General features: G+C 41.5%; 3 protein-coding genes across 3 annotated transcripts in view; 1 reads left to right on the top strand and 2 right to left on the bottom strand.

The window, feature by feature from the left end:
* Positions 1 to 22,880, bottom strand: part of LOC138008144 (testis-expressed protein 9-like) — a 25,553-nt gene extending 2,673 nt beyond the window's left edge. The window contains exons 1-12 of the mRNA XM_068855364.1: positions 22,816 to 22,880; positions 22,539 to 22,708; positions 21,835 to 21,898; positions 20,677 to 20,741; positions 20,105 to 20,174; positions 17,895 to 17,992; positions 17,089 to 17,288; positions 16,711 to 16,793; positions 7,664 to 7,750; positions 7,063 to 7,149; positions 5,790 to 5,854; positions 3,881 to 3,950 (exon numbers count right to left, since the gene is read on the bottom strand). Coding sequence (XP_068711465.1) covers positions 3,881 to 3,950; positions 5,790 to 5,854; positions 7,063 to 7,149; positions 7,664 to 7,750; positions 16,711 to 16,793; positions 17,089 to 17,288; positions 17,895 to 17,992; positions 20,105 to 20,174; positions 20,677 to 20,741; positions 21,835 to 21,898; positions 22,539 to 22,708; positions 22,816 to 22,818 — 1,062 coding nt within the window. The 5' untranslated portion in view covers positions 22,819 to 22,880. The remainder of the gene's footprint in view (positions 1 to 3,880; positions 3,951 to 5,789; positions 5,855 to 7,062; positions 7,150 to 7,663; positions 7,751 to 16,710; positions 16,794 to 17,088; positions 17,289 to 17,894; positions 17,993 to 20,104; positions 20,175 to 20,676; positions 20,742 to 21,834; positions 21,899 to 22,538; positions 22,709 to 22,815) is intronic.
* On the top strand, positions 9,438 to 15,090 carry LOC138008143 (uncharacterized). The gene has a single exon (XM_068855363.1). It carries the CDS (start codon positions 9,588 to 9,590, stop codon positions 14,835 to 14,837), a length of 5,250 nt encoding a protein of 1,749 aa, XP_068711464.1. The 5' UTR covers positions 9,438 to 9,587; the 3' UTR covers positions 14,838 to 15,090.
* A 3,452-nt stretch (positions 22,881 to 26,332) lies between the features above and the next one.
* The window catches only part of LOC138006159 (histamine N-methyltransferase-like), a 1,509-nt gene continuing 341 nt past the window's right edge, over positions 26,333 to 27,500 (bottom strand). Inside the window, exon 1 of the mRNA XM_068852312.1 lies at positions 26,333 to 27,500. This exon is cut by the window's right edge and continues 341 nt beyond it. Coding sequence (XP_068708413.1) covers positions 26,921 to 27,500 — 580 coding nt within the window. The 3' untranslated portion in view covers positions 26,333 to 26,920.

Genomic DNA, 27,500 nt, shown 5'->3' with positions numbered 1-27,500 from the left:
TAGTCCAGACGTTCGGGCTGCGGCGGCTTCAAAGAGTTGACGCGATTCGGGCAGAGCCTCCTTTTCTCCTCCTCAGTAAAGAAAAAGACAAAAGGAGGCTCTGCTCGCAGGGTGCGACGACATCTGCAGCAGACCTTGAGGGGTGGAACAAGATTTTGGGTGGTCTCAAGCGTCTTTCGGAGCGCGACTAATAGGCCTTATTTACGATAGCCGCCATGTTGGTTTTAAAATTGTCATGCAAATTAGCCATGTGTTATGCTGGGGGGCAAACATTAGAAAAAAGGCAAATTGCGGAAAATCGACTCGTCGAAATATTGAAATAACATTGCTAAAAGTACATTTTAGAATTTAGAATTAAGTATCTTTTATAATAATTTTATATCTTTTGATTGCCTCCAACATTTTGACTTTCTACTTCGTTATCTGCTAATTTTTCACTAAAAAAACATCGAAGTGACTTGTGTAATCATTCTATTGTACTACTTAGGTGATAAACATTCAATGAACGTGAAACAAATCATCTGTGTGGCTAAGATGTTCGTTATAACCTCTCGAACTTGTGTTGTTTCCCCCCTCACAAGTGTGTTCCTAATTTGCATGATAATAGCAAATCCAACATGGCGGCCATCGTGAATAAGGTCCATTAACTTACGTAGAATAATACCCGCTGTATAAATAGGCAAATCACAGCGCGCGTGCTATCGAAGAAAAATAACAACAAATAAGACAAACAAATAAATAACATAACATATTAACGATGTCAGCAGTTTTCACCGTAAAACCAATTCTGAGAGGAAGCCGAGAGTACAAATGCGTGTATCCTTTGGAAATAAGTTGGGTTTCGGTAACTGTGAAAAGAACTTTGATATATGCATCTATTATTTCACGTTAAAATTAACCTGAGACAAAGAAGAATATCAATAGACCGATTCGGGTGACTCAATGTTGTACCCAATTCAAATCCTTTGGGGAAAAAAAGGTTTAGTTCCAAGTACTTCCATATCACTTAAATGTGAATGCTACATTATCATGTAAATGCAACAAACAAAGAACCTTAACCCCGAGAGATTTGACTTGAGTACAACATTGAGTTAGCCGAATCGGTCTATTGCTGGTTTTCACTCACGTGATCAACAGCCATGTTTTTCAACGAAAACAAAAAGGAATCGTTTGCATAATAATAGAGTTAAATTCCCGGAGGATTTGGTCGGGGCACCAACATGGCCGCCTTTTCTTTGTTTAGGGCACCAACATGGCGGTCGTGACGTCATGTGAAAACCGCGAATTAAAGTGTTAATTTGTTTTGAATTTGTTTTAAATCAAAAGAAAATTTATTTCAGCACCATGTATGCACTTGCCCTCCTCTCTCCCCTCCCCTGGCATCATATAATATATCCCTCAGAACAACAGAATCCAATGGGCCACTCACAAAAATACCTCAATACTCTTTGTTTATTTTGCGAAAGCATTGCTTTCACTTTCTCTTGGGACCATTTTAAGTCCCAGGAGAAACTGGAAAGAATGCCTGTATACATCGTATTCAAAAATGGCGGACACGCGGAACGACCTAGGTTCTAATACATGAAAGCGAAGTTTGGTAGGCCTTATTTCAATCTGGAAAATTTTAGTAGCGGTTGTCAGCAGATTTATGTTATACGATATTCCGGTCTTATCAGAGCTGAATCCTTACAAAATGACGTCCTCAAGTAGTGCACTGATTGACTCGGTTATTCTTACCGAAGATGACATTCCCGGAGCCTCGTTAGCTGGGCTAAATCCTTCTTCGCTGAAGAATGAAGAGTTGCGGTTTTGTTTGCGCGATGTGGTGTCGTGGGGATTCCCTTAAAAAACGAAACCTTTGCTTGTAAAACGGTAATCACATGGCTTTGATTTTAAATAGTAGTTTAACAGTTGATGTTTTTCAAGGTTTATCAGTTACCCTTTTTAAAAAAAATGCGCTTTGCGGGGTGGAGGAATACGTGAAAAGTGGACGCGATCAAATGGTGATAGAACCTGATCCGGACAAAATTTACACCAAAAGAAAAAAAGAGGATTATGTAAATCAATGTTATGAGCTGCACTCCTTCGTCATCACCCAGCGTGAAATACCCAAGAGATGGCTGGGGAAAATCTCTAGAAAGGATGCCTTCATTCACTCACATTGACTCACAGGTTTCCCTGTTGAAGGAGAAAATCTCTGACCTTGAGAAAAAATTCAGGGCACTCGAGTGGCGATTGTTTTGCTTGGAGAATATTTCAAAAATGATTCTCTTATTACCTTTTATACAGGATTTCCTAATTTGACAACGATGAAGGATTTGCATGAATTTCTACGGCCTGGGGCCGGTGGAGAAAACATTCAATATTTGCCCTCTGCAAGAGACGACATTCAGGCTGGTCATAGTGTACACCATGTTCCTTTCAATAGGAGACTTACTTAACTCCCATATATTAATATCCATTTCAACACAAATAAGCTTAATTAAATTCTGTGTACATGTGCCCTGGTTCATTTTTCCAAACAAAATATTGTTTGTTGTCTGACATTGATATCATCTGGTAAAACATTAAATTCATACAAAGCCCTCATCATTTTCAAATTACAATACAATACAATACATACTTAATTGACCTCTCCCCATAGGGGCTTTTCAGGGCCAATGAATCAACGAAACAACAGAACGCAACAACTACAACTGTTAAGAATCCCAACTGGCCGGAGGCAAACCAGTTGGCTATTTACAAGTGCAGCTGGGAAGTTGAACCAGGGACTACCAGGAACAAATTCAGCGAGTGGTCAGAGCGGGTCTTGAACCCGGGATCTCCGGATCTCAAGGCAAGCGCCCTAACCACTGGGCCACACTGGGAAATCTTGTGTAAAAGATAAATCTTGTGAAAAAGATATCTTGTGTAAAAGATAAATCTTGTGTAAAAGATAATAAGGGAATCATTTATTGAATGCGAGTGAATGAAGGCATCCTTTCTAGAGATTTTCCCCAGCCATCGCTTGGGTATTTCACGCTGGGTGATGTCGAAAGAGTGCAGCTCATAACATTGATTTTCATAATCCTCTTTTTTCTCTTGGTTTAAATTTTGTTCGGATCAGGATCTATCACCATTTGATCGCGTCCACTTTTCACGTATTCCTCCAGCCCGCAAAGCGCATTTTTTTAACAAGGGTAACTGATAAACCTTGAAAAACATCACCTGTTTAACTACTATTTAAAATCAAAGACTTGTGATTACCGTTTTACAAGCAAAGGTTTCGTTTCTTAAGGGAATCCCCACGACACTGCATCGCGCAAAAACCGCTACTCTTCATTCTTCAGCGAAGAAGGATTTAGCCCAGCTAACGAGGCTCCGGGAATGTCATCTTCTGTAAGAATAACTGAGTCAATCAATGCACTACTTGAGGACGCCATTTTATAAGGATTTAGCTCCGGAATATCGTATAACATAAATCTGCTGACAGCCGCTACTAAAATTTTCCAGACTGAAATAAGGCCTACCAAATCTAGAACCTAGGTCGTTCCGCGTGTCCGCCATTTTTGAATACGGTGTATGATCTGCGTCTCTAAACATTGGCTGCAAAACCACCTATAGAGCGTTTTCACTCACGTGACAGGTAGCCATATTGGATTACTGAAACCAAAGAAATCATTTGCATAAAAACAGAGTTCAATTCCTGGGAGATTAGTTTGGTACACCATCATGGCTGCCCTTTCTTTGTTTTGGAACACCAACATAGCCGATGAGACGTCAAGTGAAAACGACTAATTGAAAAACCGCTTCAAATATCCAACCGTGCCAGGTCAACTATCTGACCACGGAAAAGAATAATGGACCCGTGATTGAACACAACAGTAAACAACTGACTTACTTTGGACTCGCTCTTAGCTTTTTTCAATGCGGTTTTATATTTCTCTGCTTCTTCTAAAGCTCTGTTTAACCTACGACGGTGGATGAAACAAGAGCATAAGGAAGGGAAAGGAGTTTTTCGCAATACAAAATACGCAGCGCGTTCTATGGTAAAATGTCATATTTTTCAACCGTTACCAATCGCGCTCCTCAAAAGTGGCCCAAAACCCAGCGAGAGAGAGGGATTGATGATCGGGGCACGTCACGGGTATGCGCAGGCCTATCGAGCGTTACTCGCAATCTCGTGATTTCCAAATGCAGGGGCGGATCCAGGATTTTTCTTAACTTTCTTTAAAGGGGGTGCACCACTAAGGAATACCAGTTGTTTCGGAAAGGCGCAGGTCACCTCGGGGTGACCTGCCCCCCGAGGTGACCTGCGGCTTTCCAATACAACTGGGGTGCGCACCCCCTGCACCCTCCCCCAGGAGCTCCTGCCTCCCCCTAGATTCGACCCTGAAATGGAGGGCTAACCCTAACTCTGAAGGTTTTACCGTGTTTAGATAATTTTGTGCAATAGATAATCACTAAATGACAAAATACACCAAGTACCTACCAGTCGAGCTCGCTATCAATTTTCAGGTCGCTATTGTCGAATCTTAAAAATGCAAACGTATTTTGTATGCAGCTGATTACTATTGTTGGGCTAAGGTTCAACTGGTTATGACTAAGTGTTAACAGTAAAACAAATTGACAAAAAATAACTACGTTGGTAAATATCGATAGGTTTTAAACAGTGATGAAATTGCTTGTTCGGTGAGTTCTGAGCCTTGGAATAAGCGTTAGGGTTAGGGTTAGGTTAAGGTAATTGTATAATTACTGAACGTTTTATACCTTGTTTAAAAAAAATTGAAACAATAGAAAAAGATACACCAAGTACCTACCGCTCGACTCAAAAGCATGAGTTGAAATTGCTGAGCCCGCGCATTAGGTTTGGAAGCCCTAGCTCACTCTTTACAAGCGCATGCTCAGAAAACTCGGAAAATTCAAACTCCAATCAAACGGTCGATATAACTGATAATGATAATAAATAAAATCATCATAATAATTTATTTAAGCCTCAAGTTTATCTAGCCAAGAAGAAAACGCTCTACTAATTGTGGAGTGTAACAAGTTGAATAATTAGGAGTTTATTCATTGTTTAATTAAAGCAGCACAATTAGCACACATACGTGCGAGTGGATGCGTTAATTACGCAGCATTTTCCTGGCACAGACATCTTATTAGCATACACGGCATCAGATACATCATTATACATCTTTATTTACCCTCGGATTTTAGAGCAGCTTGGTGTAGCTAGTATCTCCGAGCATTTACCCTCCCAACCATGATACACCACAGAAGACAGACCACAACACCGGGAACTACATGCCCTACTCTTTACGACAAGTGTGCGGGTTCTTTTACGTCCCACAGGATTATGAACATTGAAGGGTTGTGAGACGGGACCTCCGGCTTATCGTCCTTATCCGAGAAGACGAGAGAGTCTAACCATTTGCAGATGTAATTACAAAGGCAGCACTTTCTCCTCAGTCATTTAAAGACCCTGAGTGTTGGTCCGGCCAGAGTTGAACTCACGACCTCCCGCGTGACAGCCCGGTGCTCAACCAACTGAGTCACCGGTGCGCGATGCAAAATGAAAATGACTAACTAATCAGGTCAAGTAAAATGCTGATTTTTTTTTTGTGATAGGGGAAAACAGGAGAACCCGGAAAAAAACCGCTCAGAGCAGAGTACAGATCCAATCCGTGAACCGAACACAGGCCACATTGTTCGGAGGCTAGTTCTTTCGCCACCTCACAAAACCAGTTGCCCAGTCCCTACACCAGACAAACAGGGCGTATTTTTAGAAGACACCTGCACCAATCTCTTACCTCACTTCCGTAACATTTTTATTCGAAGCCGCTTGTTTCTGGTCTCTTTGAATCGAATCAAGATCCTTAAAAAAACGAAAAGATTAAATGTTGACTGGAAAAAGTCCCTCAACAAACAAAAACATTGCGAATTGCTTTAGAGCTAATTTGTTTAGTCTTAATCGGGTCAATAAAAAAACGAAATGACGGCAATAAGATATATATCCCCAAACAAACACCTTGTTCGTCGAAAACGGAATGATTCGTGCGAAGCCATGGGCCTGTTTCTCGAAAGTCCCGAAAACTTTTGGGGCCCGAAAAACCATTTGTGAAACTGCCAACCGCTTATTTTGGAAAGGTGATCTTTTAACATGTTTTCAGGGAAACAAAAAGAAAAATTACTGTGAAGTTTGACGACTTAAACCCTCTCCGTTCTTGAGATACAAAAGGAATTGTAACACCCGGAAATAGCCCGCAAAGTTTCGGGACTTTCGAGAAACGGGCCCCAGGTATCCTGGGGCTCGTTTCTCGAAAGTCCCGAAAACTTTTGCGGGCTCGAAAAGCCATATAGAAAACTACCATCCACTTGTTTTGATAAGATGGTCTTTCAAACTTGTTTCAACATAACAAATCAAAATGATTTAGAAGTTCCACGGCTTAAAATCTCCGTTCTTAAGATATAGACCGAATTATGACACTCGAAAAAGGCCCGGAAAGCTTCGGGACTTTCGGGAAAGTGGCCTCTGGACACAAACGTTCGGAATGGACTGGTTGCGACTTTGCTTCCGAAATAATGAGTTTCTTACTTGTCTCTCGTTTTAAGGAAGTTGCTCTCTGCAGACAACAGCCAAGTCATGAAGTAACAAGTTTCTTCAGTTTATTGAAAACCCAAAATTTCAGACTGGCGTTTGCCGCAAACGTAAACGTAAATTCTAAATCTAACGCGAACAAGATGGAGTAGTTAAAAAATTGTTGCGACGGCGCAAATGTTTATTTCCAAGTAACGTTTTCGTTGGAATTTCATCGTTGTTCCAAAAGTTCTGAATAACAAACCCAAACGAGCGCGTATTATGTATTTTCCAAGTAAAGAAAAGTACTCTGTTTATTCCGTTTGTTCTCTGCCATCTCGAGCAGAATAAAAAGAACAGGTAAAAAGGATTTGCCTTGCGTTTTTAATCGCACCGCAATTCGCCCCAGAATTACGCCTTCAAAGAGAACAAAGAGCGCGTCAAAGGCCAAAATTGACCAAATTAATTTACGTACAATGTAGATTGAACATTGACTAGATCATTACTTTTCTCAAAGCGACCAGCTGTTGTTCGAGCCCCTCATTCTTGTGCTTACACTCATCGTATAGCTTCTTGTACTTGTCGATTTGAGACTGTAAAAACAATGAGAGGTGAACCTGAGATCATCTACAATGGATTAATTCGGCTTTGTATTCCATACTTTTCGAAACTCATTTCCTATTTCACAATGAATGACTAGCTGTGGGACATAGACGTGTTTAGCAGGACGGCAAAGAACGAGGAAACCTATTCTATGATCACTATTTCAAAGGAAACAAGAGCAGGTTGCGCTTATATAAAGAAGAAAGAATTGATACTTATTGTATTTTTGCATCCATTTTTGAAAGAAGAAACGAAATTGAAAAATGAAAAGATGACAAGACTTAACCTCGTCACATAACAAAAAGCTAGAAAACAGAAAAGACTGAATTTTGCTGGACTGAGACAACTGATAACGTCACGCGCGTTGAAAATTGTAGTTCCCGCAACGCAACGCTCCTCCCTACAAACTTTAGGTTTGTGGGAAAGGAGCGTTACTGTCAAAAAGAACGGCTGTGTCGGAGACTAAGACAAATGACAAACAATTTTCGGGGAAATAGCTCTGACCTGAAGGCCCTGGTTTGTCTTCTGCAACCTGCCTTGTTCGTCTGTTAATTCCTTCACTTTTTTTTCCACTTCCGTCGATTTCTCATCCTTTATGAAAAAATAGGATAACAAATATGATTAAATTTTCCACCTTGGATATTGCGTTTCTAGCTTTCTAATTGGTTCGCTCAATCTCGGTTGTCAGCTTATATACCGTATGACTGCGTGCCTTCTTGGCTGTTTATAATCTCATATCCAACGCGCGCTCGCGGAATAATTGTTTTAGTATATTGTAGTGGCATTTCGAAAGGGTGGCCAATCGAATCCCATGTAATAGACCATATTCGTATTCCCAGTATTGCACTGGAACTAGCTTGCAATGGAGGCTAATGCGGTGGAATATATTAAAAGTATTTGCATTTGAAAAGATTTCCCCGCATTAGCCTCCATTGCAAGCTAGCTCCAGTCCAATACTGAGAATACGAATATGGTCTATTAACGATTTGTAAACATTGGCGTTAAGGAGGGAAAACTTGAGGACTAAAAGGCTAGAAACTTACTAGTTACAGCTTGTTTTTGTTTGGTTGTTTAACCAGCATGTAATCTGAGTTACTAAATATAATGAACTTTTGATCTCATGTTACCGTGTCCTTTTTGCGCGAGACGGCTATTGAATTACAAACGTTTTTTAACTTCTAAGTATCCGAAAGTAACGGCTACCCGAAAGTGGCGGCCCCTTTAAAAGCCTATTAAATCGTAAAGTAACGCCAGGCGGGGGGGGGGGGGGGGGGGGGGGGTTGGAGGAGGTGCGTTACTTTCAGAATTCTACGGTTGTTTCAAATCCATTATCGTAGATCGGTTTTTGAGGAGAGGGGAAAACCGGAGTACCTGAAAACACCACTCGGAGCAGAGTAGAGAACCAACAAAATCAACCCACACGTGACGCCAAGAAGGGGGATCCAACCCGGGCGACAATGTTGGGGGGTGAGTGCTCTCACCGCTACGCCATCTCTGTTGTCAAGCTGGATTATTCCAAAATTTTGCAGCTGAACTATGGAACAAACTACCTGCTGCGATGAGGGATTCCTCATCACTGAGTTCATTTGATGTACAAACTGGCAATATCAAAATTTATAATTTGTAAACTAATTTTCTTTTCACTTCCCTCTAAAACTTATCAATTTATCATTTTTTGTTTTGTGCGCGAGACATCTCAAATCAGAGTAGGGAAATTAAAAACAACTCAACACACATTACATTGAATCATGTGACATTGTAGAGCCATCAGACTATCGAGACACTTTGTCCATGATTAAACGACGAAGCTCAGTGAAAAGAGCAAGGGGACACTTCGCCCCGCAAGGGCTACGGGTCAATAGCCCATGAGGCACAGCCGAATGGGCTATTGGCCCGTGGCCCTTGAGGGCGAAGGGTCTAATTGTTTTAGCCTCACCCAACTAGTTGGACAGAAAAGGCAATAATAAGCGAATGCAAGTTGAAGAAATATTTTTAGCATTTAGCATCACCCAACTAGTGGACTAATGCAAATCCTGCATTTTGATTGGCTACGCTACAAGATGACTATTAGTAATAGTCCTCGAGTATCAAAAAGCCTAACGCTTTCTTTCGTTTTATTCGCAAATAAATAAGTTATTTCTTCAACTTGCATTCGCTAACTTTGTCGCGGACATTAGCGTTACATTGCGTGATTTTGAAACCCGAACTGCCGAACCCCAAGACTTGAAATGTAAGCTATTGGAAATATAATCTCGGTGAACTTTAGACCTTTTTTTGTGCTGTATGAGAGGAGAGTTTTTTCAGAGACAACGTGTCAAGCTAGAATCGTAGGAAAATAAATAATTTTAAAATTACATCAAGCGCGTGATTATTTGTCGCGAGACCCGTTCACGACAAAAGTGGCGACCCTGCCAGGACACTGGAAAGCATGGAAGACCTTTACAAATCAATAGAGGCGAAACTACAACTTCTCACCTTTACGAATGGACAGACAAGCGACGCGGTGAAAAAGGAAAACTTCGCATCAGTAGAGAGATTGAAAACAACTCTAGCTAAGAAAGTGGACGAAGTTCATGACCTCAAGGTAAGAGTACAAGAATTGAGGTTCGAAAAGGGGGATGACGGAGAAGAAATCTTAAAATGGAGCACAGACCTTGAAGAAAAATTAAGCGTGTTTGAAAAGGCCATTGACAACCTCGGGTCAAAAATTAAGACGTTCAGGAGCGCGGCGCTCGAAAACGAAAAGAAAAGGGAGGAAGATGAAGCAGCTGTAATTAGAGAAAAGAAATTTCAAGAAGAGATGCGTTTTGAAAAGGAAAAATTAGAGCAGAAACTTAAATACGAGGCGAAAATCGAAGAAAACCGAAAATGCCAGATTAAAGAACAATCAATCAACGCGAAGCTGCCCAAATTACAAATTACAAGGTTCAATGGCACGCATACAGATTGGCTGAGGTTTTGGAACCAGTTCAAAGCAGAAATTGACTCGGCTGATGTGCCCCAAATCACCAAATTTTCTTATCTGAAGGAGCTGCTGGAGCCACGGGTTAGAACAACAGTTGACGGCCTACCCTTTACTATAGAAGGCTACGAGAGGGCGAAAAGCATTTTGAACACTAATTATGGAAAAGTTAGCGAAATAGTTAACGCGTATGTAAGCAACGTAATGTCTTTGCCCGCTATCCATGGAACGAACCCCAACAAAATTATGGAATTTTACCAGAAGTTGTCCCCAAATCTTCAAGCATTGGAGACTATGGGTAAATTAAAGGAAATCAATGGTTACGTTCGAATGACGCTCGACAAGTTGGAGGGTATAAAAGGTGACCTGGTGCGCACTGATGACAACTGGCAGGAATGGGATTTTCCGAAACTACTTGAAGCCTTGCGCAAGTGGACAGAAAGAAACCCTCCGAAATTGGAAGATAAATATCAGCAAGAAAAACCAACGCTGCCTAAGCCACCTCGATCAAGGACGTACCAGGCCAACCAACAAGACCCCAGAAGAAAGCCGTGCGTTTACTGCGATAATTCATCTCACCAGTCCATCAACTGCGATAAAGTCACCACGATACAAGAACGAAGGAGACTGTTGAACGTAAAACAACTTTGTTTCAATTGTACTGGTGCAAATCATAAGGCCTCAGAATGTCGCAGCACTTCCACCTGCAGAATTTGCAAACGGCGTCATCATTCATCTATCTGTGAGAAAACATCTCAGCATCAAGAACATATGTTAGTGGCAACCGGAAGAGGCGCGGTTACCTATCCAGTCGTTGTAGTTAACGTGGGAGGGATACATTGTCGTGCCCTACTTGATACCGGTGCTGGGAGCTCATATGCTTCTGCCGCATTACTCGACCGACTAAGGAAACAACCAGTGCGAAAAGAGCTGAAACGAATCGAAATGATGATGCAGGCAACAACAAGAGAGATTGAAATCCATGAAGTCGTCGTTAAGAGCTTATCAGGTGCATTTCAGCTTCGGACCGAGGTACCCAAAGTAAATCGTGGTGTCCTGCTCAGCTTAGGCAACCCGGGATACAAGGACATGATTGGACGATACCATCATCTGAAAGGGGTAGAAATGGACGACATCGATACGAAAAGGGATTTACCAGTTCACCTTATCCTTGGTGCCAGCGAGTACGCTCAAGTCAAAACAGAGACCACACCCAGAATCGGCAAACCCGGAGAACCCATCGCAGAATGGACGCGCCTGGGGTGGACTATCTTGTCACCCGGAAGTGAACCAAATCTCACCAACATGTTCCTAACACAAACTTCCGCTGTTGACTACGAGAACCTCTGCAGACTTGACGTGCTCGGATTACAAGACCATTCGGTTGGCGATCAAGACCTTGTTTACGAAGAGTTCAAGGAGCAACTCCTAAGGGACCCAGAAGGATGGTACGAGACTGGCTTACTCTGGAAGGGCAACCATCCACCTCTTCCCAACAATAAGCCAGGAAGTCTGAAACGCCTGGAGAACCTCGTAAAGAAGCTGGAGAAGCAACCAGGGATGTTGGAAAAGTACAATGAAATCATCCGAGATCAACTAGCCCAAGGAATAGTCGAGCGTGCCGAAGGCGAACCAGAAGGCAAAGAATTCTATATCCCACACAAACCAGTGGTGCGAGAGACGGCGGAGAGCACAAAAATCCGCATTGTTTATGATGCTTCTGCGCGAGCCTACCACCAGGCCCCATCCCTCAACGATTGCCTTGAGACTGGGCCACCATTGCAGAACAAGCTCTGGAGTGTGCTGACAAGGAACCGCTTCCACCCAGTGGCATTAGCTGGAGACCTAAGGCAAGCCTTCTTGCAAGTGCGAATAAGAGAGGAAGACCGAGACGCAATGCGGTTTCATTGGTTGAGAGATTTGGAGAGCAAGGAAGTCGAAACCCTGCGTTTCACACGGGCGCTGTTCGGGATGTCAACGTCGCCATTTCTGTTGGGCGGAGTAATCGAACAGCATCTTAACAACCTCCAACACAAGTATCCAGACACAGTAGAGGAAATAAGAAGAAGCCTTTACGTCGATGACCTAATCAGCGGCGATAAAACGATCGCGCGTGCACAGCATTTAAAGGAAATGTCCCAGACCATCTTCAGAGAGGCAAAATTCGAGCTACATAAATGGCACTCTAATGTCCCTATCCTGGAGCGGCCAGAATATCGAGAGGAAGGACCAGAAGAACAGCAGAGTTCTCAAGGATGCGAAGCCCAAACCTACGCCAAAGACCAGTTGGGTGTAAAAGGAGGAGAAACGAAATTGCTCGGTGTGCGCTGGAACAAGGCCACGGACAAAATCCAAATCAGCTTTCCGGAAGCTATCGAGAATGTCACCAAGAGAGAAGTTCTGGGGAAGTTAGCAAAGATATATGATCCCTTAGGGTTAGCGTCGCCCATCACTCTGGAGGGAAAGATGCTCTACCGACAAGCGTGTGAGCTGCGAATTCCATGGGACCAAGAACTACCAAGGAAACAGACGGCCAGCTGGAAGACGTGGGAGGGAAATCTTCCCGAAATAATTGAAGCACCAAGAAGCATCGTTCAGTACCAGGAAGAAATAACCAGCATTAACCTCCACGCTTTCGGCGACGCAAGCAGCCAAGGCTTATCAGCAGCAGTATACGCTGTGTCTCATCAACCCTCAGGTATATCACAGGGACTCGTAGCCGCCAAGTCCAGGCTTGCAAAGAAGGGATTAACCATACCGAGGCTTGAACTGGTAGCCGGCCATATGGCTACTAATCTGGTGCACAACGTGAAACAAGCCCTACAAGGATTTCCCGTAACAAGTGTCCATTGCTGGCTAGATAGCAGTGTTGCTCTCCACTGGATCAAGGGTGGTGGGGAGTACAAGCAATTCGTGAGTAATCGCGTCCGAAAAATCCAAGACAAGGAGTACATTCATTGGCGCCACGTGGGTTCAAAGGAAAACCCTGCCGATCTGGGCAGTCGAGGAGGAAAAGCAGGAGAATGTGCGGATCTGTGGTTTCAAGGACCGTCCTGGTTACCATACCCAGAGAATTGGCCGTCAGACATCGTCACTAGCCCAAGCAAAGAAACTCAAGCTGAGGCAAAAGTGATCAAGGAGGTTCTCGCCGTGGCAATAGCAGACGACAAAGAACTTGACCAGTTATTACAGAAGTGGGATCTTTGGAGGGCGGTTCGAATTTGTTCATGGATAACACGGTTTATCCAAAACTGCAAGTTGAAACATCAACAGAAGATCAGCGGTCCTCTCAACACTGCGGAGATAAACCGTCGGATAGAGTTCTGGGTGCGAGATAGTCAAGTCAGATGCCTGAATACAGCCAGTTTCAAAGAAGATCAGCTACGATTAAACCTTCAGAAGAACGAAGACGGTTTATATGAATGCAGGGGCCGCATTCAAGGAGATTATCCAATCTACTTACCCGAAAGTGCACTGTTCACCAAGAAGCTGGTCATGCACGTGCACACCCAAACCTTGCACGGGGGAGTCGGCATGACGATGGCGAAGGTTCGAGAGAAGTACTGGGTGCCACGGTTACGACGTTTGACAAAGCAAGTGATTAGGGGCTGTCACGGCTGCAAAAGATTTCAAGTGGCGGCACTCCCAAATCCACCGACAGGCAACTTGCCGAAGGAAAGAACAGCTGGATCAGTACCATTCAAGTTCATTGGAGTGGATTTTGCTGGACCAATTAAGTACCTCAGCAAGACCAAAAAGGAAATGAAGGCTTACATTGTTCTTTACGCCTGTAGTCTCACCCGAGCGGTCTACCTGGACCTGTTACCGAGCCAGAGCACTGACGAGTTCCTAAGCAGCTTAAAACGATTTATATCAAGAAGAGGGCGCCCCGAAAAGATCTTTTCAGACAATGGGAAAACCTTTGTGGCAGCAGCGAAGTGGCTGAGGAACGTTATGAAGGATGAAAGGTTGAACGACTTCCTCGCCAGACAAGAAATAACTTGGCAATTCAACCTCAGTCGAGCCCCATGGTGGGGGGGACAATTTGAGAGATTGATCGGCGTAGTGAAGCAGAGTCTGTACAAGACCATTGGTAATGGGAATCTCAGATGGCACGAACTTGAAGAGGTCATCTTAGATGTGGAGAGAATTGTTAACGACAGACCCCTCGATTATGTGGAGGACGACGTCCAAATGCCGATACTGACCCCCAGCGTTATGCTCTTCGGCCAACCAAATCAACTCCCAGAAGAAGACCCGAGTAACATAGAGGATGACAGCCTCAGAAAACGAGCCAAGTACCTGCGAAGGTGCAAGGAGGTGCTGTGGTTGAGATGGAAAAACGAGTACCTCAAGTCCCTCAGAGAGCGCCACAACCTTAACCAGAAAACCAAAGAAACAGCCTTGACTCCGGGAGACGTTGTACTTATCAAGGGTGAAGAAAGAAATCGAGGATTGTGGAGGATCGGTGTAGTGGACAAGTTAATCCCTGGTAGAGACGGGATAGTGAGAGCAGTGCGACTGAGGGCTGGAAAATCTTTCCTGGAACGACCAGTTCAACATCTCTATCCACTTGAGCTGTCCTGTGACAGAAACACCCAAGAGGGGACTGCTAGATTGAATGCTCGAGCTTCAGAGTTCCAACCTAGACGTGCTGCAGTCAGTGCCCGTCAGCGCATAGCTGCGATAGCAGAAGATGAACTAAATGAGAACTGAACTTTTCAATGTGATTTAGAGTTGTTAATGTTATCGTTTACCTTGTTCAATGATTTATATTTGACATCATAAGAGTCAAATAGGGGGAGAGTGTCGCGGACATTAGCGTTACATTGCGTGATTTTGAAACCCGAACTGCCGAACCCCAAGACTTGAAATGTAAGCTATTGGAAATATAATCTCGGTGAACTTTAGACCTTTTTTTGTGCTGTATGAGAGGAGAGTTTTTTCAGAGACAACGTGTCAAGCTAGAATCGTAGGAAAATAAATAATTTTAAAATTACATCAAGCGCGTGATTATTTGTCGCGAGACCCGTTCACGACAACTTTGTTATTGCCTTTTCTGTCCAACTAGTTGGGTGATACTAAAACAATTAGACCCTAAGACTTCACCCGCAAGGGCCACGAGTCAATAGCCCATTCGGCTTCGCCTCATGGGCTATTGACCCGTAGCCCTTGCGGGCCACGGGTCTAATAATTGTTAAGTAGCTCAATGTGTAGCAGATGGAATCGGTGTTACAGAGGCCTGTTCGATTCCAGCCTTGGAAAATGAGTTCCTTTGCCCGCTGACAAGAAACTGGCACTAATTTTGACACAGAGCATGGAAATTAAACCATCTGGTTTGCATAGCCCTTGCGGGCCACGGGTCTAATAATTGTTAAGTAGCTCAATGTGTAGCAGATGGAATCGGTGTTACAGAGGCCTGTTCAATTCCAGCCTTGGAAAATGAGTTCCTTTGCCCGCTGACAAGAAACTGGCACTAATTTTGACACAGAGCATGGAAATTAAACCATCTGGTTTGCATAGCCCTTGCGGGCCACGGGTCTAATAATTGTTAAGTAGCTCAATGTGTAGCAGATGGAATCGGTGTTACAGAGGCCTGTTCGATTCCAGCCTTGGAAAATGAGTTCCTTTGCCCGCTGACAAGAAACTGGCACTAATTTTGACACAGAGCATGGAAATTAAACCTCTGCCAGAACGGTGAGAGGCAAGCAGGCCCACCTCTCACCACAATGCTAACTCTTCTTTCTCAACCAACACTAAGAAACGGTCCAGATAAGAACGATAGCAACAACGGCGACGAACATGTTAGAATTCAATTGGAATGCAAAAAGGTGATAACTTTTCTATTGTCTGTACTTACTTCTGATTGTGTAAAAATGATAACATTCCTATGTGGGGAAAGCACCGTTGCCGCAAGACAAGAAATTGCCATCCACCTTACACGGATCATTACTTAATCTTGTTGCCAGAAATATTTGTGGCAAAAGCCACCCTTTGATCTCAATGACACATGGGTACATTTCTGTAACTCAAGACCTTAAGGACCCTTAAAGCAAGGACAACAGGGAGCTTCAGCAAAGATGGCGATGGCAACGAGAAATTCAACTCAAAATAAAAATTCACGTTGTTGTAATCACTTCGTGACTATTTCAACCTTTTTAAAATGACAAGAGTGTGATAGTTACTCAAAAATGACACTGGTTTAAACGGCGCTTAATTTAGGGGAGAAAATGAAAATTTATCCTCAAGCGCTGACGTTCTTCGTAAGACCTCAAATTTGGCTATTTCACGTTTGTTGTTTTGCAGCAGATGGCAAAGAAATGGACAAAAGTTCTCATTGTTGTTGCCGTAGCCGTAGCCGTTGTATTTGCTTATAATAAGTTCCCCCTACGATGACGGAACGCTGTCTAAGAATACTACAGCGTATTTCCCGTTAATGCAATTTAGTCACTCGGCATGGAAAGAGTGCGTCAACAATACAGGAATAAAATTAGCGAGAAAAGTGTGGAAATTTAGAGAGAAAATTGAAAACTCATAGCAGCCGTCATCCTTGCTTCAGCACCCTATCATCATGGCTGTGAATGCTGACCTTTTTATTGCATTCTGCCACAACTCTGTCCAGCTCTTCCTGCAAAACCCTCAGCTTTGCCTTGAGAAATCTTATGGTTGCCTCTAAAAAGAAAATGCAAAAATAAATGTTTCTTCTCATTCTCAATTAACCTGTTCCACCAAAATTAATGTCACAAATCTGGTTGAGACAACATGCTTGTCTTAATGAAAGCTTATCTCATGCGCAAACTAAGGCATTTGTAAGTTGACAGGAAGTCAGAATCATTAACAGTATCAATGTACAGCCCATTGGTATTCTTAATTTTGAAATAATTTTTATTTGAATCGTAAAAAAAATCACCTTTGCAACAGTCAGTGAAATACTAAAAGGGTTGATATGTAATGAAACAAAACAAACCTGATCCCATTTCCTCTGCACCAACTGGTAAGACACTGGAATCAATGGTTGTTCTGTAACTGCCATCTTGACAATCATCTTCAAGTGCGCTGATTGTGTTTGCGAGAGTGATTCTGTCATGAAGCATGTCCATCATTGGATCAGAAGGAACAGGTGTGTGTCTTACACTACCTGGGGCTGATGTTGTCTTGGATTTGGGCCTGCAGTCATAGAAAAAACCCATAATTACGTTACCAGGCAAAAAGGAAAGAAGCGACACATTAATACACCACCCACCACAAGAACAGCTGAGGGAATGTACCTTGTGTACAGTGGTGCTACCCTTGCTTCTAGAATACACAATACAGTATATATTGTAAGATCATGGGGTAAGGGTAGTCCTGAGAAAAAATTTTGTTGGAGGCATCCTCAGAGTCAGAAGGATAAATCCTGATATGAATCCTTGGTTCAAACCATTTGCTACAGGCATCCATGGCAATCCTAAGAGAAGCTGCACCATATCATTGAATCAAGTCCATGAATATTTAACTCTCCATACAAAATACTTACCAGATCTGACAGATCCAAAGTCCAAGCTAAGGAACGGTCATGGAGGCCAAGTTAGGGTTAGGAATTCAAAACAAAGGCATTCAAGAACAAAAACGTACCTAGGAATCTCCACAGGCATGGAACCTTCCATAACATTATTATTTCTAAGAACCAACTCAATAAGTAGCCCTGTGGGTAGAGATGCCCCTAACAGCTATTGACCAACAATGAATCCACATCTTAGCCTACACTTTAAAGTCAAAATAAAAGCTCCTAACCTTGTCTTCTTTGTTCTTGATCCAGGCCTTGTCCCTTGTTTACCAGCTGAGCTGCTATGTGGCCTTATCAGCTCGCCTTCCAAACCAGTGGATGGCCTCTAATAGAACCAGAGACACAAAAGTAATAATTGCACAGGTCAAAAAATTAAGGTTCGACAGTAAGCACTCGTTCCAGAATCCCACACATTGTTGAAATATCTGGTCTTTTATTATGATTAACCCATTGAGTCCTAGGAGTGAGACTGAATAGATTTTACTCTGTGTAACGTTACACCAGACAATTTTACTCATCAATGGAGGGCAGTTCAGGAATTATAATAACCACGGGTTCATGTGGATAACTGAAATTTAGGGAAAGTTAAAACTGAGGTATGCTGGCCAGCAGTGACTTGGTGCTGCAGGGGGTGCCCTGAGAAACTGAAGGGTCATGTGGTACTCAACAGTTTAGATCACCGAAGATCTTAGAGTTGTTTTGCTTGCTGTGTTCACACCCACCCTCCGCACAGGTAAGTGTAATTCAAGTAAGTATAAGACTTCCACTGATTATTCAGTGTGACTGGTGCCAGGAAGTGGACTGAGGTTGCATTGCCATGGTTACCTCCTTGTCGTGGGCGGTCACGGCAACTGCCACAGCACTGTAAGGCACCTCCCTGCAAGTTCATTACTGTCAATAAATTTTAAACTTTGCTAATACGATAAAAACATCGCTCCTTGTTTTTCGACACACTCAAAATGCGAGATTCTATGCAATTATTTCAAGAGAAAAACTATTTATTATTACGGCAATTTCTTCATTTAGTGATCCACCATTACTAGGTGTGGTTCTGACAGATAGGCCCTCAAAGAGCTGGATCAACAAGAGAAAGTAACGTCATTAACTCACTGGCTTTTGAAATGCAGTACATGTGAATGCGGCTTGATTTGTGTGCAGAACACCAAAAACTCTTGTGCTGCATACTACATGTAATCAAGTTGCATTCACACACACTGTATTTTTGAGCTAGTGAGAAAATGAAGCCATTTCCTCCTTGATCCAGATGACTGAAAGCTTATCAGTTGGAACTGCACCAAGTAATGGCAGACCATTAAATGAAAAAAAGTCAAATTAATTAAAAATAAACAGTCACCCTCTTGAAATCATTAGAAAAAAATTCGACTGTTGAGCATGCAGGGTTCTAACCTCTTACTAACCGAGTGCGAAGGCCGTACAGGGAAATAATTATTGGCCGAAGGTCACGGCAGTACGGACTGAGCGCAGCAAGGTCGGTACAAAAATGACTGAGGGCCAATACTCCCCAGTACGGTCCCCAGTACGGTCCCCAGCAAGTGAGGTTAGGATTGTGTTTTATATGGCATTGTTTCTTTAAGTGATCAGACACTTCCCCGCTAGGTGAATGTTCATAATCTTGGTCTTTCATTCGCAACCTTTGCTCTGTAACTGTTTACATTTAACACTAAATCCCACTTGCTTTAATTGTACTGTTGCAATGAAAAAAACTTTTTTTTCGCTCAACTTCAATTTCCTGGGAGAGAGAAAAAAATACGTAGAAAGACTGCCAAAAGCACACAGGTTGCATTTTTTTTTTTGGCATTGTGCTATTTCTCTGAGGGTGAAGCATGCATTGTATATTAGAGGAAAAAGTCCAGGGCAATGTTTTTCAGTTCAATTCAAGGTTACATAGCAAATTATTTTAAAGGGAAAAGAAACTTAAAATAACATAGTCAGTTTCACAATTTAATGCTGGTTTATTGCACTTAATTGCCCTATTATCTGCCCTTTTAATTATTATTAATAAACATTTGAAATTAAATCGAGATCCCAAGATCCAAACTATTTAAATAATGAGAAGAAACAAGGATAATAATAGCAACTGGAGTTAGCACAAGAGCACCAATTAAATTGGGGACACTAACGAAATTAACTCAAATCAAATCAATATTGGTTTTTGTGAAGAGGGGAAGACCGCAGTACCCAGAGAATACATGTACCTAGACTCAGAGCAGAGAAGAGAACCAACAAACTCAACCCACATGACACCGAGTTTGGGAATCAAACCCGGGCCACATTGGTGAGAGGCAAGTTCTCTCAACACTGCAACAGCCCTGCTCACAAAATGCCTTTCTGATATAAAGACCACTTTTACAGGGCATACAGTACAAAACTACAGTACCAGTAAATGACCTTGTATGACATATCGTGCAGAAAATACCTGTTTATTGGCCAAGTTAGAAGACGGTTTATTTGTGAACTGTGAGATATCCATGGATGGAAGCATGTCACTGAAGAACAACAATACAAACTAATTATAATATTACATTACGCAGAAAAGTGAGTCCATGGTGGGGTAAGGGGAGATGAGTTGCTCATCCCTCTCACTTCTCCTGTCTATTGCCCACCCACCCCAACCCCTTTATGGAAATTTTGCACTGAGTTATGCTGAGCCTTTGTAAACTAAAATATGCCTACATTGAAGGCTTGGAGAAGGACAGAAAATAATGACAGTAATAATTAAGTCCAACTTTGATGACTTAAAGGTTAAAATTCTGTTGGATTTGCATTATGCTCTCATATTAGACTTACATGTAATGTCACATAGTGAGTGTCAAAGCTCAACCTGTGTATTTTTTCATAGCCAAAACATTGTAGTTCATAAGCCAACCATTGTCCAAGTTTCTAGGCGAGCATAATATTTGGAAGGGAGGAAGCCCATAAAACTACAATGACAATAATAATTATTATTATAAAATTTATTTTGTATACATGTACGTACATGTTACTTACTCTAAGTCCTCTGTTACTTCTAATTCTGTTGTAGCGGGTCTTGCAAGCAACTCATCCTGGTCAAGCTACAATGTAAATCACCAAGAAAGTAAAATGTAATAAAAATAATGAATTTAAGATTGCATGGAAAGAACAAAATAGTGTCTACATATCATTAGGCAAAGGGCTGTTCAAAGATAGGACGAAAAGTTGCATTATTTTGTTTACACTGTGCATAGAGGTCATGCAGCACAAATCTACTTAGGAAAGTGGATTTCCCGTCGGACATACGCAAATAACAGTAGAAGCTTTGCTTGTTGGATGGATCAGTGTTATTCAAATTGTTTGTACTGTAAGACGAACGCTGAATTATTAATGGTGAGCCTTTAAGAAAGTAACAAAAAAATAATTTTTTTTTATTTTCTAAATCTGGAAGGCTATGGGTTTTGGACTCCTATTTTGTTCAATGGAAAGTTTAAATAAAATCATATGTAAATGTAACATGAAAAATCCCCAAGCAATTTCATCAAAGAGTTCTGGCAAATTCATACGTCAAGCAACATCATTGTCAAGCTTCATTGTGGATCTCATTCATCCTCATTATGAAACAAAAGTACAAGGTCTTTACAATACACTGTACACTTCATTAATTGAACAGACCCTGAAGTGTTCCTTGCACCCGGAAAGGCAGGTTGTTAACTTTGCTAACACATGAAGTCTCCAGTCAAACATTTGGCTCTACATGAACATGTAGTTGTTCAAAGACCAGTCTCATAACTTTATCCTGGTGATACATGTTGGCCACTAACTGACAGTTACAATCTGCAAATGATTTCAGTATTTGATCACATAACTACAGTGAATGTTCATGCTCTGACCACATGTTAACGAAGACGTGTAAGAACACCTCAGCCAGTGTTTTATGTGAAGTGAATTTTATGCTCTCAAAAGTGACTTATCCATTGGATAAAGTTATCTCACCTTTGAACAAATATGGCCTGGCCTTGTGTGTTTGAAGGTGGATAGTGCAACTTGCCTGGACAAATGACTATCCAGTAGATAAGCCCAATAAAACTGAGTGATTTATTCACAAGAAAGTGTTGATCACCCTTCAAACATCTAACAACATATTGCTAAACAAAGTTCAGTGGAGGTTGCACTTCATAATGGTCTACTTACCATCACTTCCTCTGCCTCTTTGATCAAATTTGCTGTTCTTTCCTCTAGCTCTGCATTAAGACGCCTTGAGAGAGAAAGTAAAAAAGCTATCACTTTCTTTCTACATGTATTGTAGAAAGCTGAGGATATGACTTTTGTATTTTTGAGCCATATGAAAAAGCTTCGCTTTCCATCGTACTCAGGCATTTTCATTGTTGGCTTCTATTGAAACTATGACATGATATCAACTTAATTATGTTACTTGTAGATTTCTATAAATTTTCCCTCTTTTTACAATTCATCTCAGTATAAAGCTGTACAATGGTCTATAATTTACTCTGTATAATTATTATGTGCTGGTATCTTTATTAATATTATTATTTGTATGGAAAAGAGGGCCTTTCTGGAGAACAGAATTTAGCTGCAGGGGCCACACCGTTTACACGCCGTTTAAATCAAGGTTAAATTCACACACCGACAGTGAATGTCTGTAATTGTTTTGAAAAGACTGACACTTTTTAATGTTTATTTGATATGACTGTACTTGTTTATAAATAGGCCATTTCCGAGGTCATGTCTGCCTCCTCTTCAAAGCGAATCTAAAAGCGAAGTTTTTGTGATGGTAATTAGTTCAACTTTACACCGGAATGGAAGGCAGGCATGAACTCGGAAATGGTTTCTTACATACATATTTGCCCTTAAAAATAGCATTCTTTCACACTAACATGTACTCCTCCTCTTTGCTTAGAAGTCCCTGTGCAATGTTCTTAGTTTTCCCTGAAGGAGGCTTTTCCAGAGATAAGGGTTTTTGCGGATTGCTGACGAATTTTCGCCCAGCATTTGCAGAGGCAGAAGTTGGCCGTTTTGCAGAAGAAGTAGGACGCGAAGCGTTAGACTACGAAAGAAAAACGAAAAGAAAAAATATTTAAATTTTCAAATAATAATGATATTTGGCCGAAAACACATTAAGCCAAATAATGCGTTTGCAAAATGATCAGCTACCATTTTCCACTGGGAACAGAGAAACGCCAAACTACGCCGCCATGACAGTTCGTGTTAGTAACCAGTCCTTTATAACGCTCTCTGAGGTAGTAGGTCATATAAGATCGAACATTATGTCCCAAGCCACACCCATCCATAGCTCTTTACCCATAACGACCCGCAACACTTGTTGCAGCTGCTATAGCCGTAATAAATAGATTTAGCCAAGCTTAAAAGCCGAGCGCCTGGGTTGTTTATTCTTACTGGCCTTACTTAAACAATGAATTTACGGGATGAAACAATTTTCAATTTTTTTTTGTTTAGCCTCGACAAAAAGCAATCAAATAAAGAAAACCAAACAAATCAATCTAAAGCAAGTTAAAACAAGAAGCGTTGGAAAAATAATAAACAGCCCCTAACATAGAAAGTTTACAAGAAGAGTGTACAGCCATACTAAAAAGGTTACCAAATACCATGACAGTCATGACTTTTCCTTTGTGCCAAATAAACTTCTGACTGGAAATCGAATCTTTGGAATCATCTTTTTGGATTAAAACTAGCAAAAAAGGCAGGAAAAATATTTTCCAAATCCTTTTCCACCCAAACACAGACAGCATAGACTGTTAAGAGCTTTAGGTGACATAGTATGCCCACGTAGCTGTGTCAAGCCACAGAAAGCGTGCCAAAAATTAAGTCTCGTTTATGTTTGGATGTCCTGAATGATTACCTGGCTTGAGCCTACCATCCAATTGAAAACCAGTACCTGGTCAGTTGTTAACTTAAAAACAACAGCTGTCCTTGATTATCTCTGAACTTGAGCCCACAATGTGGTCATGTGATACTGGTCAGCAGATACCTTGTTTTAACAGATGTCAATTAATCATAACATGGGTGTCCAATATCAAAGATGTATGTTGTAAAAGGCTGCCATGTTGGGTGTATTGATTATTATTACTATTATTATTAGGATATTATTAAATTATTGGGCAACTTCATGCGTACATACCCACGAGCAATACTGCTAACCATGATTACCATGAGAAAAAGAATTCATGGGTTTCCCATGAGTATGGTGCACCACTAGCCTCCTATGGCCTATGATAGGCAGTGGCACCATAGTACATACAATCAATACCTGTGTACCTGTAGTAGCGGTATTAGGGGTATTAACTGTAGTATCCACAGTATGTGTAGTACAGGCTTTGTGCTGGATTTTGTCTATAAAATTCCAGGTCTGGAGTATTCAAGGCGTTTTCAAGAGCCAGAAATTGAGCTTTCAAGGAGTCTTTATAAGACGATTTCTATGTCATACATGTTTTCTTTGCTGAAAAAGCCCACATCCTGCAAGTAAACTGCATGCACAGGCATTTTAATTTTTGGTTTTAATGTTTCTCTAATACTCAATTTTGGGCTCAATTTTTGAAATGTCTTTTTAACTTAGCATGATGCAATAGGCCAGTTTCGTATTCTAACGGTTGGACTGGATCTAGCATGAAATAGAGGCTAATGCAGGCAAATTAATTTGCATTTGAAGAGATTTGCCCACATTAGCCTCCATTTCATGCTAGATCCAGTCCAGCCGTGAGAATTCGGAAATGGTCTATTCTCAACAATTTTCACCCAAGCAAAAATTCAAGGAGTTTCAAGCAGTTTTCCACAAAATCCTTTTTTTCAAGGGCTTTTCAAGGGCCCTTGAAGTCCAAAATTAAATTCCAGGGCTTTTCAAGGACCTCAAGGAGTAGCAGGAACCCTGGTTAAGTAGCTTTAGTAGGTGTACATGTAGTGGCTGTAGGACCTATGACACCTATAGTAGGTGTAGTAGGTGTATGACAATAACAATATTAACATTTCAACAGTTTATCATATTACCGGTAATTACAAATTAATTTAAGTGGTTAGTAATCCATCTGAGCTTCAGGCAAAGTAGTGTAAATGAACACACACAAGGACAGAGGTCAGAGTTTTTCTTATGTTCTTGTGGAATGGAGGAATGTTGCTGCTACGGAAAGAGGACTCGCATTCCACCAATGTGACCATGCGCGATTCTTGACTCTACATCATTATTATGCAAGTTGAGTTTGTTTCTTCTCAAGTCTGCTTGGAGAGGTTTTAATCTTGGTAATCCAGTTTCCACTTCTTGATAAATACCTTAATCAAATTTTGATTTGATTTTTCTTTAGTTTCATGTGATTTGATTTACAGTCACCCTAATTAGTAAAGCAGTTATGCCTGGCCATATAAGCCCAAGACTTAACGTTAACTGCCTTTTGACTACATAACATGATTGTTCAATTCACAGGCTGTACTTTACAGCATGGGCCGATGAATTTGAAAGTCTGTTTTTATGGCTTGATTCTTGATTACAGCTCCTTATGTTTTCTAGCATGAGAAACTGGACTTGAAAAAATGCTTGTTTTTTTCACCTCAGGTAATTCAGTTCCCTAAGACTGCAAGTAAGGATGTGTTCAGTAAGGCCAGTTTCTCTTTTACTCTCAGCTCTCTTTTGAAAGTTGCAGTCAGGTGTAGCCATCAGATTTTGTTATTAAAAGGTACTGGCCATTTAAGACACAACAGTTCATTAAGCAGGATTATCCAATTCTTTTTTTGTAGGCTCAGGTGTATCATGTGTGCCCACTACTCAATAATAAATCTATTAAGTCTATGTTAGACTTAAGAGTGCTAGAGTTGATAAGTTGAAACGCAAAAGGCATGTTATGTCACATGATTGGTAGTTAACGTTAATGCACCTATCAATGTTAAGTCGCTGGGGGGGGGGGAGGGGGGGGAGGCCGGGCATAGGAGAGGGATTTGACGTTACAAGTCTGCCCGTGTTAGGGACTTTTTATCATTCGTTGAGTTTCGGGGGGTCGGGACTTTTGACTTTAACCGTTAGAAGAGTGGGGTCCACTGACGCCATCTTGGCTGATCGCCATCTTGAATGACCGAGAAAGACTGAAAAATAGTACCGCCATTTTGGAATTCCCCAGAAGTCACTAGAAGCAAACCGATTCTCTGTGATTCCCTCAATACCCTGGGCGCCAGAGGGTGCTTAGCATTTAGCCAAAAAATCCGGAAATTTCCTTTTGAGGTCAAATGGAAACGCAATTTTCCAGAAAATCTTTTCTGAAATTGTGGACAACCTCCAGAGGTAGTCCTCTTTTTCCATTCCGAACGGAATTCGCGAAATTCTCTTACCATTTGCGAGAATCCTTCCGTTTCCAGGCCCTTTCTCACAAGATCAAGTAAATATGCGGCATGGAATGCTGTGTAGTAAGCACCATTCTCATCCGGTTGGTCATTAAATTCGGAAAATCGCTTACCTTTATGCAACGATCATTCCATCCAGATTATTTGGCTAAATGGTAAGCACCCAGAGGTTCTATTTTTGTTTTGCAAGGAGCGAGCGGTTAAAACGGGGAGGTGCCTCTCAGTTTTAACCGCTCCCTCCTCGTGAAAGAAAAATAGAACCTCTGGCACCCAGGGTATTCCCTCAACGCCATGAGTGAAAGAAAGGTGAGTGAATCTGCTCAATATTTTGTAAGACAAAGGTCATCAAATCTTTTTAACAAGGTTGAGATGTAATCCAATAGAAAAGCTTTTGTTTGCATTGTGTTCTGGTGCATATTTTTTGCATATGTTTGAAAATTTATGAGTTTTCTTCCTGCAACTTGTGTATGCTTGCTTGAATTCATAAGCATAATAAATTTATTTCATTAAATTTACTATTTAGGTTCTTGTTCAGTACGGCGAGAGCCGCAAGGCTCTGGTAGTTGGCGAGAGTTTTATCAATACGGTGAAAACAGAATTCAAAATTGATATTGACAACGAAATCTTGGTTCAGCAATTCAAAGACGAATGGCAGGAGTTCGTGGACGTTGATACTCTGGAACAAGTGGCAGATCGTTCTAAGCTCCGGGTGCCCCTGGGGTGAGGAATTTGCAATTTTTTGACCCAGGATGACATCCCTGGGGCCGGGCATTTGAACAGAAAAACTGATCTGAGTGCAAATCCCCCGCCTATGCCCGGCCTCCTTACCCCCCAGCAGCTTAACATTGATAGGTGCATAACACTGACATATCCCTGATTTGATCTTAGCAGTCTAATGTAATCTTTTACTCAAAATGATTTAAATTCCTTTCAAAATCATGACAGTTCTTGTTTGAAAAGAGATCATCATTCTGCCATTATCAATTTCAGTGCATTCACTTTCCCAGAAGTTGAGAATTTTCTGTAATTTTTCTTTGCTTACAGTCCTTCTCGTGTTGATGCGTTGCGTGAGAAAATCCAGTAAGAGGCTTCCGTTTTCTGACAAAGGATCAAAGATAGCCGATAGGTCGCCATTAGTTCCCTCTCCTGGGCACTCAACATAATTCCAGCCATACCTTTTTGCTACATCTGTAACCTCTTTATTACTGTAATAGGAGCCGGGACTCAAAATTACCCCTTCGGAAGAAAGTGCTTTGCCGTACCGAACATATGGACTGTTTTTGTCTTGGGTAAAGGAGAAAATTATCCCTTTTTCCCCAAGTTCACACTCATAACAATGCCTGAGTGCACTTTCTACATCAACGCAATAAATGCTATGTAAAAAGTGAATCACATCAAATTTCACACTCTTTCCTTTCTTTTGTTCAACGTAACCTTGGAAAGACATGGGAAACCAGGCGAATTCCAGGACGACCATTTGTTTTAAATTTTCTGGCAAA

Source organism: Montipora foliosa, chromosome 6, assembly GCF_036669935.1.
Source record: "Montipora foliosa isolate CH-2021 chromosome 6, ASM3666993v2, whole genome shotgun sequence".
In the NCBI taxonomy this organism is placed as follows: Eukaryota; Metazoa; Cnidaria; class Anthozoa; order Scleractinia; family Acroporidae; genus Montipora; species Montipora foliosa.
Note: the sequence above shows the minus strand (reverse complement) of the source record. Positions and strands in the feature narration are given on the sequence as shown.

What these genes read in the sequence shown, in the direction of transcription:
- LOC138008143 (XM_068855363.1), top strand. Translation starts at nt 9,588, where the DNA reads ATGGAAGACCTTTACAAATCAATAGAGGCGAAACTACAACTTCTCACC.